Source organism: Planococcus citri, chromosome 3 (genome assembly GCF_950023065.1).
Source record: "Planococcus citri chromosome 3, ihPlaCitr1.1, whole genome shotgun sequence".
Taxonomy (NCBI): Eukaryota; Metazoa; Arthropoda; class Insecta; order Hemiptera; family Pseudococcidae; genus Planococcus; species Planococcus citri.
In genome coordinates, this window is record NC_088679.1 from 28,129,012 (window position 1) to 28,146,111 (window position 17,100).

The 17,100-nt window shown below is 34.5% G+C and overlaps 1 protein-coding gene across 1 annotated transcript; it reads left to right on the forward strand.

Annotated features, from left to right (window-relative positions):
• Nucleotides 1–33: 33 nt before the first annotated feature.
• Mtr4 (exosome RNA helicase Mtr4) lies at nt 34–14,372 on the forward strand. Its single transcript, XM_065359103.1, has 16 exons — nt 34–284; nt 363–446; nt 524–586; nt 849–1,091; nt 1,178–1,352; nt 1,436–1,750; nt 1,881–2,118; nt 2,208–2,500; nt 2,582–2,858; nt 3,150–3,322; nt 3,397–3,669; nt 12,458–12,643; nt 12,745–12,908; nt 13,491–13,653; nt 13,792–13,954; nt 14,063–14,372. Exons 1-16 carry the CDS (start codon nt 178–180, stop codon nt 14,218–14,220), a joined length of 3,075 nt encoding a protein of 1,024 aa, XP_065215175.1. The 5' UTR covers nt 34–177; the 3' UTR covers nt 14,221–14,372.
• Nucleotides 14,373–17,100: the final 2,728 nt, after the last annotated feature.

Consider the following 17,100-nt stretch of genomic DNA (forward strand, 5'->3'; position numbering starts at 1 on the left):
TTTTTGCGTCGGTTTTTCGTTTTTGACACCGCGTGTTCGTGTTCAATCACTTCAATCTCAAAAACGAGTGTGTTGTTTTTACTATTGTTTCTTTAATTATGTAGTTAATTAATTAATTTTCCTCTTGAAGTGTAATAAGTGTATCTCTGAACGTCTGAGCAAGTCGTTATTTCTACAATGGATGATTTGGACGACATTTTCGATGTGTTCGAAGAGAATGAAAACGCCGACACTGTCGGCTTGTACTTGGACGCCGTTGAAGCTAAGACCGAAGAAGAATGCAAGTAAGATTTCCTCATTCTAAATCTTATTTTGTGTATAATATTTGTCAAGCCTTATCTCATTTCTAATTGGTTTCGTAGAAAACGTAACGTTGACAATGTCTCTGAAGATGGAAATGCTTCTAAGAAAACAAAAACTGAACCGCTCGAAGATGTTAAAGTCAAGTAATAATCTACGTTTCGGTTTCATATCATTTAATATCATGTCTTCTACGTAGTATCTAATGTATTCTGTGTTGTAGAAGTTCCAAAGACAAGAAATCATCTGATCCGACCTGGAAATGTGAAATGAAACATTATTTAAAGTGAGTTGAACTCGTTTCAAGTTTATTATGCTGTAGGGTACTAAAAGAGGGGGTATAATTAGTGGTCGCCATGTTTGTTGACTCGAGATTGTTTAATATACGAGAATGTAGAGATATGCAGCGGAAATTCTAAAGATGGTGTTGACTTATCTCATTAAGAGAACAGTTAGGTCAACCAATGTTGCGGCCACTGCTTATACCCCTTCTTTTAGTACCCTATTATACCAAAGTGTTCGTTTACAACGGTATATTATTTTCACAGTGAATTCAAGAAAGCAGATAAAAGCCGCGTATTCACCGTAGAAACACTCGAAGCTTGTGTACACGAAGTAGCTGTACCACCTGAAGTAGAATACGTTCCGTTGGAAAAATCAACGCGCACTCCAGCCAAAGAATACCCTTTCACTTTGGATCCTTTCCAGAAAGAAGCTATCTTATGTATCGATAATAATCAATCTGTGTTAATTTCGGCTCACACTTCTGCCGGTAAAACAGTAGCAGCAGAGTAAGTAATGGTTTAAATTACGTTCAACGTTTATTTATCGCGTATTTATCATCCTTTTCGTAATATTTATTCGTTTCAATTAACAGATACAGTATAGCTATGGCTTTACGAGATAATCAAAGAGTAATCTATACCACACCGATCAAAGCTCTAAGTAATCAGAAATATCGCGAGTTCAGTGATGAATTCAAAGATGTCGGGTTAGTTACCGGCGATGTAACGATTAACTACGAAGCTAGTTGTTTAATTATGACGACCGAAGTATGTATTTTATCGCAATTCTGATTATTGTTGTGTTGCACTTCATCAGTAACTCTAACAGTATCTTTTAATTTGTGATTTAGATTTTGAGAAACATGTTATATAGAGGATCGCAAATAATGCGTGAAGTTAAATGGGTAATTTTTGACGAAATTCATTACATGAGAGATAAGGAACGAGGCGTAGTATGGGAAGAAACTTTGATACTGTTACCGGATAACGTCAGATTCGTATTTTTATCTGCTACTATTCCGAATGCTCGTCAGTTTGCTGAATGGGTAGCTTACATCCATAATCAACCTTGTCACGTCGTTTATACCGAATATCGTCCGGTGCCATTGCAACATTATTTGTTTCCTGCTGGTGGTCAGGGAATCCATCTCATTGTCGATGAACATGTAAGATAATTTTTTATTATTAAGATTTATTGCTATTATTGTGATTATTTGTTCAGTTTTATGAGGGTTTATAAAAATAAAGGATGATTTTTCTTTGAATAATCAAACTGATGTTGTTATTTATTTTCAGGGTAATTTTCGAGAAGATAATTTTAACCTCGCCATGTCCATTCTGTCCGATTCGAATCCGGTTAAAGAAGAAGCACGTAATAAATGGAAGCAGAAAATGCAGGCTGCGGGAGTCAACTGTTTCAATATCGTGAAAATGTTGATGGAACGACATATGGCTCCAATTATAGCTTTTTCCTTCAGCAAGAAGGAATGCGAAGTTTACGCTATTCAAATGGCCAAGCTAGATTTTAGTACGAGTAAGTTCGACGTTTGTTTCGGTTTTATTAATTCTTTTGCTCTAGTATGTAAATTATTTATGCTAATTCGTTCAATTTTACTTTTGCAGAAGAAGAAAAAAAATTAATCGAAGAAATCTTAACGAACGCTTTAGACGTCTTATCAGAAGAAGATCGTAAATTACCTCAAGTCGAAAGTATCAGGCCTCTTTTACTCAGAGGAATAGGCGTACATCACGGAGGTTTGCTGCCAATATTGAAAGAAACTGTTGAAATACTTTTCGCCGAGAACTTATTGAAAATTTTATTTGCCACCGAAACCTTCGCTATGGGATTAAACATGCCTGCTCGTACTGTATTGTTTACAAGCTGTCGTAAATTTGATGGAAAACAGAATCGATTTGTAAGTTTTTCGATCTAGACGTCTTTGTAAATCTGATGGACCGTAATTTGAAATTTTTCTATGAAATGTGTTTGTTTCCAGGTCACATCTGGTGAATATATTCAGATGTCTGGTCGAGCCGGAAGACGTGGTTTGGACGAAAAAGGTATTGTTTTGTTGATGATCGACGAAAAAGTCAGTCCAGATGTAGCCAAGTGTATCGTACAAGGTCAAGCTGATCCATTGAATTCGGCTTTCCATTTGACGTATAATATGATTCTGAATTTAATGCGAGTCGAAGATATTAATCCGGAGTATATGTTGGAGAGGAGTTTTGCACAGTTTCAGAATCAAGCTGCCATACCAGATGTTTGTGCGAGTGAGTATTTTTCTCGATGGGATACTTTTGAGTTGTACTTCGGTCTCGTGAATTTCTGTTTTTTGGTTTTGAATTATTGCTGTGCGATTTTCAAATCGGTCAATTCGACGTTTGAAAAAATGAACCTAATCGAACATAACTTTTTAAAATGAATTTTCTGTATTGTATTTTTTTTTTTTTTTTCAATTATATTTGTGAGCATTGAATTGGTTCTTTCAACTGAAGACATCACGGTTATTCATTCAAAACTTTCAATATCTTGTATTAATTCACTTCCATCTTTGTTCACAGAGTTACAAAAATTACAAATCCAATACGATAGTATGAAAATTGTCAATGAAGACAAAGTCGCCCTGTATTACACGTTGAAGAAACAAGTCGGCGTTGTCAAAGAAAAAATTCGCGAATTTTTCGTACTGCCTGTTTATTTAATACCGTTTTTACAAGTTGGCAGAATGGTGAAGGTGAGCAAATTTCTCTGGGATTAATCGTTTTTGCAAATTAGACGTTGTACTTGAATGAGATTTGTCCGTTACAGATTAAAGACGATCAACGAGAATACGATTGGGGTATCATATTGAACTTCAAGAAACACGATTCACGTAACAAAAATCCCTCGAATCCGGACGCAGTCAACATCACCGTCGACGTTATGGTACCGATATGTAAAAGCGAAAATTCTCAAGCTAACGAAATGGAGGTGATTTCCATCAAGCATAACCAAATAGTCGAAATCGGAGCTGTCAGATTAACGTGCCCGAAAGATCTCAGAACGTCGGATAACCAAAAGGCTGTTTCTAAATCGCTCCAGGTAAGAAGTACACGTTTACCCGGAGCTGCATGATTTCGTGATTTTTCTCCTCCTACGTGATCGTTCGAGTATTTTGGTAGAATTACCAACTGTAATAACGTCTAGTCGTTTAATTTCTAGTCAATTTTATGTTTATAAGATGTTGAACGCAACACACATGATTTCGTCTCCTACGTGGTAAATATGTTCCAGCAGTAGTTGACTTTGCTTCAGTAGGTAAATTCGAATCAAATCAAATAGAAAACATTGTTTCGACTTCGTCTTGAAAAAATAAGCTTCTTTGATTTCTTCGAGTTTCCGATATTTTGGAAACCACTCATGATTAGGAAGCGAAAACCTTCGATTTTGTAGCAAATCAAAATGGAACACATTATATTGCCGTACACTTCAAAAAATAAGCTTTTTAATGAGTAGTATATAAATGTAATATTAACCTTTCTTTTCTTGTGGGGTTGGTTTACTCCTACATGATTTACACATTCGGCTCGCGAAAAACAGCCGATACTTAATCCCGTTATTTCCCTATTTGGGTAAAATCTGCGGACTCAGAAATTTTATGTGCTACCAAAGTACTGTTATATGTACAGAGGCGATGTTATACATCGTAGCATAACGGTAACTATTCGGAGCATTTTCCAAAGTGTCATTTCCTGTGGGTTTAGAAGGCGAGAATTGGTTGTTTCAAGGCTATTTACAATGACTATAATATGGTCAGATTTCTAGCCTAAAAGGAAAGGAGACTTGTCTCCAGCACTATGTGCTCTTTTAGATTAAAATAAATGAAAATAAAAGGGGATACATAAAATTGAAATACTAATTGAACATCGTAAATTGACTATAAATTCTACGAGAGAAATGGGGCATTTGAAAGCACCCTAGAAGGATTTTTTGCACGATTATATTTTCTTTTTGTCTCATGTTTATTGTTAGTTCATCAATCATCATATATCTTCAACATGGTGTTTGCTGTTTATTGGGAGTTCATCATTATCTCCCACATAAAGAGCTCAAGCAGCCGCCCAATCACCTTTCATTATGCCCCAAATGATCTCATCAGCTATACTCAAGCTTGATGGGGTTCCATCATTTACCCAGTAATTTGTTTATTTTGGTGAATGCATCCTTTAAATTGTCCTATAATTAAAACATCTACAATTTAAAAAAATATTGCTTACAAATTTAGTGTTCAATTCTCAGATAATTTGATTAAAATCAATATTCATTTTGAAGTATTACTTGGAATTACTCCCAGTTTTTCTGCTATTCCAAGCACACAGTAGCGTACATTATCCCATACTTAATCCACAGTCAAAATGCTTTCCATGGTAGCAAACCCAGATATATCAATTTTTTTTGGATGCCATCCAGTTAAACTCTGGAGAAAAATTAGAGTCACCTCCACAATGTAATTGAAGTCAAATATACCCTGTATGATGGTATTTCCAAATTAGTATACTGACTACTTTACTTACAAGCTATACTTAATCCACAGTTGAAATTTTTTCCGTGGTGGCAAACCCAGATATATCACTTTTTTTTAGGATGCCATCCAGTTAAACTCTAGATAAAAATTAGGTGCACTTCTATATACTTAATGGAGGCTCTAGAACATTTGATGTACTGTTTGTAGACTTCCAGGTAATTGAAGTAAAACACACCCAGTATGATGGTATTTCCATCACAATACTGACATTACTGACTACTTCACTTATGAGCTTTGGTGATTTTGCCAATCACATTATCACATACTTAATCCACAGTTGAAACGTTTTCCATAGTGGCAAACCCAGATGTATAAAATTTTATATAGGATGCCATCCAGTGAAACTCTAAACAAAAATTAAGGTCATGTCTTCATATTTTATAAGTAATGAATTGCTTTCAATTGAAGATAGAAATACTAAAAGGAAAATATGAACAAGATGAAATAGATTTTTTTTATTACCTTACTCTTACTTACTGATCTGGAATAATATGAATCCAATTGCTGATATGTTAACATCATTAGTTGGAAGACCCATGTTATCTAAAACATTCATTATGACCTCATCTGTAACTGAAGCTCTGTTGGGGAATTTTCCTTTGTAACCAGCTAGTGTCTGATGATTTTTCATAGAATTTCAACACACAGCATTTTATGAGAAATTCTACATCCATAATCTTTGACATACAACTGTGGAATGTACTTATTTCCTCCCTTTTCTTAAATTCTACATCTTCCAATGGTGAAATCTTTGTCCATACTTCTGTAAGATTTGAAGGTTTTCCTTTTTTGGGTGGCCATAAAAACAATTCCATCCAACTCTTCTATTTCACTACAAAACCCTAACAACGTTTGCAATTCTACTACTCAAGTTGTTTGTTTACCAAATCCTGAAAACAAGGATTAACCATTTATCATTCATATACATATGTAAAATGAGAAATTAGTTCTACATTTTGAAAAATATATTCCATATTAGAAGTCAACTTCCAATAGTCTATGACTAACCAAAATAAAAGAACTAGTTCAGGATTTTACTCACCAGATCTGATTTTAATTTTCCTATTTCTCTTTCTTCTTTGCTTATTCTTCTACCTTTCTCTTCTAATTCCATCATGATATCATCATATAAACCTTTTGGGACCTAAAATCAAAACAAAAAAATCATTGAAATCTTTGAAAAGGACAAAATTCTGTGAACACCCATACAAAATAACATCCTGCAAAAATTTAAATTTTAACAGAAAAAGCAGGTAATCCCATCATAAGATGGAGTAAGTTATTTAGCACTACAAAGTACAATCCCATTCAAATTAACAAGCGTAATATTTCTACAAGCCTAAATTATATCAGAATACAATAAATGAAACTATTGTCACTCAAAAAGTGATCTGAATGATCAGAATACAATCTGGAAATCAATCTAGGAGTTGTACTAACAAATTTCTGTCTGTTGAGTAATAAACATTAAGAAGTAAGAGCTTAGGATAGGTAACAATGAATTATATAGGTATAAAAAAGTTGACTTTCATGGCCTCTCTTCCACATTATAAATGATGGTACACACTACACACCAATATCCTTGCTTAGTATTCTTGTCTGCAACTTTCTGAAACAGTTTCCAAAGATCAAAACATTATAAATTCTTGATGAATTTCTTCTCTTCGAAATAACTTATAGAATTATATGAAATGTACTTGAAGCATACGTTTCCAAAACGCACTAAGTCCATTTTTTTGATTTTGAGATAAACACAAAAAACTGTGTCAGACTAGTACATCGCTTGGTTTCACATTCTACCCTAGCAAAATTGCTTTGTGTATCCTTTCCAATACTAACTCCATTTTGAAAAAAAAAAAAAATTCACTTTGGTGCGGCAGTAGAGCACATGTTATGTTGCAAACCTGTGGACTTAGTGCCATTTGGAAACGTAATGTATCTCTAGGTAAATGAAAAACGCGGAAAACGATAGTAGTTAGTGCCGTTTGGAAAAGTATTATTCTCGTCCTAGAAGATCTGAGTTGAAACTAATTTTTTTGATAATAATACTCTTTATTCTGATTACGTCGTTGATTCGTTTACTCTTAAATTAACGAAAAAGAAAAAAATCAATAAAGAAAACCATTCAACTGAAAAATTTATTTAAAAAAATCAAAAAAGAAAACTATTCTTCTTTCGTCGACACCAAAATGTAAAATACAAACAAGATCGCATTGAAATAACAAAATTTTTCATCATGAATTTATTTTTTTATGGACTTAGTGCATTTTGGAAACGTAGAAATGACGCACATGGTTTTCAATCCCTTGTTTCTCATGGAAATATTCATTTTTTCTTAAAACGTGATACACCGTTGCATTCGGGAAGCAATTTTATAATAGATGGCGTTGATATCTCAAAAATCTTAAAAATGGACTTAGTGCGTTTTGGAAACGTATGCTTCACTTAGTTTCCTTTGTACACACAGTAAAACCCCAATATTGTGAGCTAGTATGCTGGTATCACTGGATAAACATGAGAATAGAAAATTCATTATATTTATTTAAATTTTCTTTTTTGAATCAAAATGTGTTGTGTTTGTTCCGCAAAGTATGGTGGTGTTTCCATTAGTATACTAACCACTTCACTTGTAAGCGTTGCTGATTTTGCACATCACATTATCCCATACTTAACATGTTTTCCATGGTGGCAAACCCAGATGTATCAAATTTTTTTTAGGATGAGATCCATTGAAACTCTAGAAAAAAATTAGGGTCACCTCCACATATTTTATAGAGGCTCTAGAACATTTGATGTACTAAATGTTGCTTCTTACTTGACCACACAATCAAACAACCAAAAACCTTCAAACAATAACCACTTACTGACTTTCTATCATTACCATCATTAGCCCAATGAGCATCTACATAACATTCAAGATCTTTATCATTCAGTTCAAAACACAACCTTTTGTCCATCATTGAAGTCACCAGTATGATGGTATTTCCAAATTATTATACTTACTACTTTACTTATAAGCTATACTTGATCCACAGTTGAAATTTTTTTCCATGGTGGCAAACCCAGATATATCACATTTTTTTAGGATACCATTCAGTTCAACTCTAGATAAAAATTAGGTTCACTTCTATATACTTAATGGAGGCTCTAGAACATTTGATGTACTGTTTGTAGACTTCTAGATAATTGAAGTCAAACATACCCAGTATGATGGTATTTCCATTAGTATACTGACTACTTTACTTATAAGCTATACTTAATCCACAGTTGAAATTTTTTCCATGGTGGCAAATCCAGATATATCACATTTTTTTAGGATGCCATTCAGTTAAACTCTAGATAAAAATTGGTTCACTTCCACTTACATAATGGAGGCTCTAGAACATTTGATGTACTGTTTGTAGACTTCCATGTAATTGAAGTCAAATATACCCAGTACGATGGTATTTCCAAATTAGTACACTGACTACTTTACTTATAACTAAGCTATACTTAATCCACAGTTGAAATTTTTTCCATGGTGGCAAACCTAGATATATCACATTTTTTTAGGATACCATCCAGTTAAACTTTAGATAAAAATTAGGTTCACTTCCATGTACTTAATGGAGACTAGAACATTTGATATACTGTTTGTAGACTTCTAGATAATTGAAGTCAAACATACCCAGTATGATGGTATTTCCATTAGTATACTGACTACTTTACTTATAAGCTATACTTAATCCACAGTTGAAATTAATTTCCATGGTGGCAAACCCACATAATATCAAATTTTTGTAGCTCCTTTCTCCCTTGACGCATTTTTTGAGGGGCATTCATCATATTTGCAGTCTCTTTTTTTCGATCCGAATTGTGGCCAATGATTAAATCGTAACGAATATCCGCTGGTATCTTAGGAGGAGCCAAAGGTTTTTTTACAGGTGGTCCAGGCGGAGTTTTATTGCCAGCAGGGTGTGGATGGCCTCGTTGTCGAGTTGATGGAGTGAATCCTATGAGAAAAATAGAAAGACCTCCGAATAAAACCAATTTAATTGAAATGTATAATTCAAATTAATAATTTTAATTAATTAAGTATGATTCTCGAAGCTTCAAACTACTCAAAAATAATTTTTGCATGTTATCAGGCCACTCTGTTGATTATTTACAGTTCTTACAATCACAGCCAAAGTTGTAAGAATGTAAACTCCGGCAACAGCACAGAGAAATGTTTAAAAAAAAAAACAGTGTTGCTGCCGAAATGGTTATAAAATCTCGTTGAGGAAGGTTCAGGGACAGGTTAGTAGGGAATTTCACGCTTTTTTAAAATACAGAGGCCCAAACAGGTAGGTCATGCGTCAGAGGGTAACAAATTGAAGAAGTCTAATAATTTCAAAGATCTCCATAAATAATAAGTCTTCAGCTAGAGAGCTGGCAACTATGCTAAGGAACTGTTACAAATTTTCTTTTACAAATGCTATGCACTATGTCTTTTTTAAAATTTTTCATTGCCCAATCCTCGGAGTTGTTCGAGAACTTCGGTAGATTTAGCTTAGGTAAACGAACTGAGTGATCAGCTGCGGCGCAGCTACAGTATTCAGAGCCTACGACGCTCGGTTCCAGTGCGAACTGCTCAAGAAGCGTGTTTCTAACTTGGAGACAAGTTCAAAATACTTGGTTTCATATATTGGAAGATATTAAATACAGCTATTGTCTAGAAGTCATGAACTCTCTTCGTTGAAAAAATACTGGATGTGAAGTTGATGAGTAATTAAGGTATACCTTCATATTTTCCCATATATTCCAATGGGCAAACCTATGTTAATGAATACTTTGAATTGTGTGAAGAAGGCCTGCCAAGAAGTTTTTTTAATAGGTACATGGCGAGCCTGTTAATGGATATGTAATTATGCTCCACATTTTGCCTCATGTTTATTGTTAGTTTGTCATGTGAAACTAACCAACAAAAAAGTGCATGGTACTTTTTCCCTTACTATTGGGTTTTTAGAAGCTCGCCTTAGAAGTTTCTTTTGCACAATTATATTCTCCTTTTGCCTCATAATTTTTGTTAGTTCATCATATGAAAGTGATGGAAGCTTGTCATATGAAACTAAACAACAAAAAAGTGCATGGTACTTTTTCCCTTACTATTGGGTTTTTAGAAGCTCGCCTTAGAAGTTTCTTTTGCACAATTATATTCTCCTTTTGCCTCATAATTTTTGTTAGTTCATCATATGAAAGTGATGGAAGCTTGTCATATGAAACTAAACAACAAAAAAGTGCATGGTACTTTTTCCCTTACTATTGGGTTTTTAGAAGCTCGCCTTAGAAGTTTCTTTTGCACAATTATATTCTCCTTTTGCCTCATAATTTTTGTTAGTTCATCATATGAAAGTGATGGAAGCTTGTCATATGAAACTAAACAACAAAAAAGTGCATGGTACTTTTTCTCTTACTATTGGGTTTTTAGAAGCTCGCCTTAGAAGTTTATTTTGCACAATTGTATTCTCCTTTTGCCTCATAATTTTTGTTAGTTCATCATATGAAACTAACCAACAATAAAGTCCATGGTACTTTTCCCCTTACTATTGGGTTTTTAGAAGCTCATGAAACGAAAATTTCCTCTCCACACTTCGAGGTAATAAACGGCAGTAAGTTTAAAGCTTTCAGGTCTAATTCGACCATACTTCGCCATGTACGAAAGTTACGATGTCCCTGTAACTTTTCATGCTCTTGTATCTGACGTATGGCAAAAGGTGGCGTTACGTAGGCCTTATCCGCATCTATAAATGCCTGCTGTTCCGAAGATAAATTGGATAAATTACCTTTCAAGAGGTTTAAAAGTTGCTGTTGAACCTTGAAAGTGATGGAATATCTCTGTACTTTCTGTTTTTTAGTGTGTTATATTGTTGACAATTCGGCAAACCTCTTCAGTGATTCTGATTATGTAAATTCTTGTGCGATAGAAATTGAATGATAGTTTTGTAGTCTTTCTTCCACAATAGGGGGAAAATTGACTTGTTTCAATATAAATTAGTAATATTAACATTTTAAAAAAAAGAAACTGAAGAAGTGTGTAAGTTGAATTCTCTACTTTCCTCTTCATTAATTTTGCAATAATTCACAATCTCGTAATTAGCTTTGTTCACTACTTTCTCGACTGTACGTTGAATCTCAGCTGAGAGCTTAGTCAACAAAGCTTCTCTGGATATTACAGGAATACAGGAGGACGGTTATTAATCTTCTGTAGCTTACGGCTGAGTTCAGCAATTTGCTGCTGCTGGCGTTCTGCGGCCTGAGCCCACTTTGCCCATTCAGCCTTCTCCTTGCAGAAGTTGAGCTTGGTGAAGTATAGCTTAGCCAAATATGAGGCGAAAATAAAATCGAATCAAACTCTTGTAGTCTTTCTTCCATATACCTAGTATTTTGATACAATAGTTGAGGCAGTTTGAAAATGAGTGGGACTTACTTTGGGTTGCAAGCATTAGCAACCGCCGGCGAGTTCGATCATTAAAACTGTTAAAAGGCATCTTACTAGATTGAAGTTCGATCATTAAAAACTGTTGAAAAGTATTTTATTTGATTAAAATATAGTAAAGCACATGGATGAAAGAATGCTGTACCTCTGATGAATTTTATCATTAATGGCGCACATAGAAGGTATAAAAAAACCGGCAATGCACATAGGAGGTTTTAAAAGAGCACGTAGGATGTTATTTTTTTGACTTTGTGCATTGGAAGTTCTTCCAATCGACGCGGCTTGAAAACACGAATCCAACAAGCTAAAAATCGATTTTTCGAAAAAAATGTCACATAGGAGGTTTTTAGAGGTGAAACGACGATATGTAAATATCAAGTTGAACTCTTGAGATTTGGAAATAAATCAACAAGCATCTGAAATTATGTCGAACTTTCAAAAATTACTTTCACTGTCAAGAACTTGAGAAAAAATGCAACAAATCCCTGATATTGGGTCAGAATTCTAAAAACTTCGGGAAAATGGCCAATTTCTTCTGACACTCGACTCGAACTCTAGTTAACTTTTAGGTATCAAAAGCGACTTTTGAGAATTCGAAGAAAATTATTTATTTATTTATTGGAATTCTGTCAAACTCTCTCAAAAATGACTTTGAAATTATGTACCTAATTACCTATGTCAGACTTTTGAAATGGTAATGGTAATTATTGGTTCCAAATTTTAAGACGCTGATTTGTAAATATTCAACAATGTACTTTATAATCTCGATTATTACACCATTAATAAATTTGAGCCTTGCACCGCGATCGATGACTAATTCTATACATATCTTGTGTGTGTACTAACAGGAGACTAAAAAACGATTCGACCAGATCCCTTTGTTAGACCCAGTCAACGATATGAATATCCAAGCAAATGGTTTAAAAGCATCTATCACGAATTTACAAGCCTTAGAAACTAAATTAAAGGCAATGCCAATTCACGAATCCGCCGATATCGATCAGCTTTGTAAACAATACGACGAGAAGTTCAAGGTAAAAAAAAAAAAATGAGTTCCGGAGGTGTTACCAGTGATGGTTGTTAGAGATGTGCACGATTAGTGATCATGGTCGTTGGTTTTTCTTGTACTTTGTAGATATCCGAAGAAATTGAGAATACCATCGCCGAGTTTAAAAAACTCAATAAAGTAGATCAGCTGGTCGAATTGAAACGCCATAAAAAAGTATTGAAGAAGTTGAATTATTGCTCGGCTGCCGAAGTTGTAGAAACCAAGGGTAAAATCGCTTGCGAATTGAGCAGGTATGGATGGTTGGGTTTTTTCATTTTGTTTGCTCTTTTTTTTTCATCCGTTTTCTTCTTTAACGGGCGTGGAAAGTATAACGTAGTGAGGAGGCTTTCCTTTTTTCATTTTTATTACTTACAAAAGTGTCTGGTTTCAGGGGAATGGCTTTCATTAAAAAAAATTGACTTACGATTTTGTGGTTTCTATTTGGAGAAGGGGGGAAGAGGTGGCAGAAAGACGATGAAAAAACTTTTTGGGATGTTTTTTGCATAGATTTTTTTCTGAGATTCATCAAAATATGAAAAAAATTAGCTTATGAAGTCAGTCTAGTTTTTTCCATCTTTTAGTCGTAATTTTCTATTTTCTTTGCCTACAAAGTTGATCAAAAATTTATCTAGCATTCATTCATTTGGATTTTATGGGAAAAATTGGAATAAAATACTTGGTAGAGAGGTTTTATGAATTTTGAAATTATTTAATTTTGAAGAATTTCCGAAATGCTACGTTGCAACTTTTCACACCTTCCGCCTGTCTTATTCAAGTTAGAAATCCAAATTTCACGATTGCCATATTTGACCAAAAAACGTTTGTGATTTCAGTGGCGAAGAGTTATTAATGACTGAATTGATATTCAACGGTATATTTTCCGACCTAAATCCGGCTCAGTGTGTGGCGCTGTTGAGTTGTTTCATGTGCGATGAGAAAAGTAACACTCAGATACAAATGACCGATGAATTGTCTGGCTCATTAAGGCGAATGCAGGTCAGTGGACTTTATTTTTTCTGACTCTCGTTATCATATCGTATCATTAGCTTTTTTACGCGCTCGGCCTCTGGCCTGCTGCGTGCTTTTGCTCGTAGATGTCTAATAACCTTCTCTGTGTTGAATTATCGTGTGTAGGAGTTGGCCAGAATGATCGCCAGGGTTAGTAAAGAGTGTCATATCGAAATAGACGAGGATGCGTATGTGGATAGATTCAAACCGTTTTTAATGGACGTATGTTATGCCTGGTGCAACGGTAGCACATTTATGGAAGTTTGCCGTAAAACAGATATTTTCGAAGGTGGGTAAATACGTATACGATTCGAGGGTGCTGGATTTTTATATCGTGTAAGGGTTTCAACACAGGTTCGATATTTACGATGTCGTTTGATTGTTTTTTCACTTTTAGGCAGTATTATTCGATCGTTTAGGCGAATGGAAGAAGCTCTTAGGCAACTGGTACAGGCTACGAAAAGTATTGGCAATAGTGATCTAGAGAAGAAATTCAACGAAGCGATCGTCGCTTTGAAAAGAGGCATAGCTTTTGCCGCTAGTTTATATTTGTAGAGGTTTTGTCTATAATAGTAAACTAAACGATGACCTAAGATCAGCAGAATGCGGTGTTTTGTTTTATGTTTTTTTACCTCTAATTTTCTACCAGATGTTTGTTTGATGTACCAAGTTGTGTATAAATACATCATTTTTTGATTCCATCTTCACTCAGAGTAATGTATTTGTGAGGCTAGCGTTTTTTCTTTATTTTCTTAGAGAAAATTTTTATTGACTTTTTCGATAGTTTTTGTGTTCCACATAAAGGGAAAAATACTAAAAAAAAATCCCAAAAAATATTTAGGGTGCTTTGGGGCCCCAAAAAGGTTACGGTCCATATGGGCCGTTCGTGCAATGAAGACTATGAAAATATCAAAAATTTTATTTCAGATTATCGCGTAGTTTTTATCAATAATGATCACGTCGTAGCAGGTTTCAAATGATACAATTTAAAACAGTTTTGATTTCCGGTGAGGCTCAAAGAAACCTGGAATTTTTGGCACATCCAGCGGCTTCTAGATGCTAATTGTTTTTTCTTGGTTGGATTCGCATTTACGGCTCTCGAAGGGCATATGTCAAATTTGCAGTCACGTTTTGGACCATACAGGGGTGGCGAAAAGTCAGTTTACCCATCATATTTTTGCATGTGGATCGAGAACAAAGCATCCTAGAGAAAAACTGATGACATTGATCTGAAAGGAAATTTTATCCTCTACAATTTTCTTCATTGTCATTTTTCTCTAGGGTGCAGCATTCACCGAGAAAATCGACTTTTATGTCAAAAAACGTGAATAAAAAAAAAAAAAAAAAATGCACGAAAATTAAATTTAAAAAAAAAATGAAAAATAATTGAAAAAAAATTGAAAATTTATTCTACAATCAATATCAGGTATTTTTAACATATTTTTATATGCATAATAAGTTGTTTAAAAAAGAAAACCGGTCCAATTTTTTTTTTTTTTTTTTTTTTTTATAAAAACATCTTTATCCAACATGAAGTTAAAAAAATTATAAAAAATTAATTAGAAACTCTTGATAAAGTATTTAGAATTACAAATTAACATTATGCAGTTATCTTTGATTTCGTTGTGGTTTTATAGTAAGTGTTGAAAATGATCTCCTCCACATTCGATGCACTTTTGGCACCTTTTCTCAACTGATTTGCACATTCGATTCAGCAATGCCCTATCATTATTCAAAATGTCCATTTCCTCTTCGATGACCATCTTTAATTGGGCAACATCCACAATATGATGGCTAAAGACTCTGTCTTTTAGCAAACCCCAAAAACTGAAATCCATCACAGTTAAATCTGGAGACCTGGGGGGAAACTCCATGGTCCCTCTTCTTCCAATCCATTCCGGAAATTGCTCATCTAGAAAGCTGCGAACATTGACTGCATAGTGGGAAGGACATCCATCTTGTTGGAGAATCATCTCATGTTCAGCAAAACGAGGATCAAAACGTAATACTGCATGTAGCTCTTCCAGCATTTCTAAATAGGGTGCTCCAGTGACTGTGTTCTCAAAAAAATATGGACCCACCTAGAGATGATGGGAAATTTTTCACATAAAGTTCTTGGAAATTTACATTTATGAAGGAAATTTCTGGTATCTTTCAAATCCATAAATTTCCATGGAAATTAATGAAGAAAAATTGTTGCAAAATGCAAATGGCGAGAAAGTTGTAAAAAAGCGTTTAATTTTTGCAAAATATTGTTAAAATTGTTTAAGATGAAGTAAAATTTCGAAAATTTGTAAACAATTTGAAATTTATTCATTGTAGTTGATCAATTACGTTTTCAAACTGACATTTCTTTCAAAATAAGTATGGCTTAATACCTTTTTCACATTTTAAAGAAATATAAATTTCCAGTAGCTTTTTAAAAAATTCCCGCACATTTCCAGAATACAAATTTCTGGAAATTTATCATTTCTAGACCTACCACACCTCTGGCACTGACTCCGGCCCATACAGTTACACCAGGAGAATTTAGATGCTTCTCCATTACGATATTCGGATTGGTAGTGGAATAATACACACAGTTATGTCTGTTGACAAGTCCATTGAGCTTGAAAATGGCTTCATCACTCCACAGTATTCTTGAATAAAAACTAGGATCAGCTTGAGATCGAATAAGGTACAGCTCTGAGAACTCCACCCGGCGGTCAAAGTCATCCTCTGATAATGCATGAATCAGCCGTGGTCTGTACACTTTGATACCAAGGTCTTTTAAAATGCCATGAAATGTTGATCTCGGCATCTGCAAACTAAGTGCAGTTCTTTTAGCCGATTGTGCAGGATTTTCGATCACAGACTGCGCTACCAAGAATTGATTCTCTTCATTATTTCCAGTTTTGGGTCTACCCGAACGTGGAGCATCCATTACAGAACCAAATGATTGAAACTTTTTGTGACATTTGTGAATCATTTGTCGTGTGGGGCACGGAACATCAGGAAATTTTTCACGAAAACATTTGAATATTTTGGAATAATCCGCTTTCAGTTTGTAATACTGAGTAACCAGAAACACTCTTTGCTGTACTGAGTATTTGTACCGGACTGGAGCAGGAGAGTCGCATTCACTGTCATCACTCATTATGATTTAATATGTATTAATAAATAATCAATCAAATAGCACTTGAATGCACAGCGAACAAGATAGTATTAATTATCAGTTGTGCAGCAAACGAGATATGAAATAAAATGTTCAATTATTTTGATGAAACAACAGTAATAATCGTAGGATAATTGTGATATCTATGTAGAATAGTATAACACTTATAACCGAAAAATATGTATTGCAAGTTGCAACTAGTCTAGTTGCAACGTGCACTTTGTGAGTGATCGCTGATCGAAACGCGCTCTACCAAAACTCACTAAGTAGGTTGTTGGGTA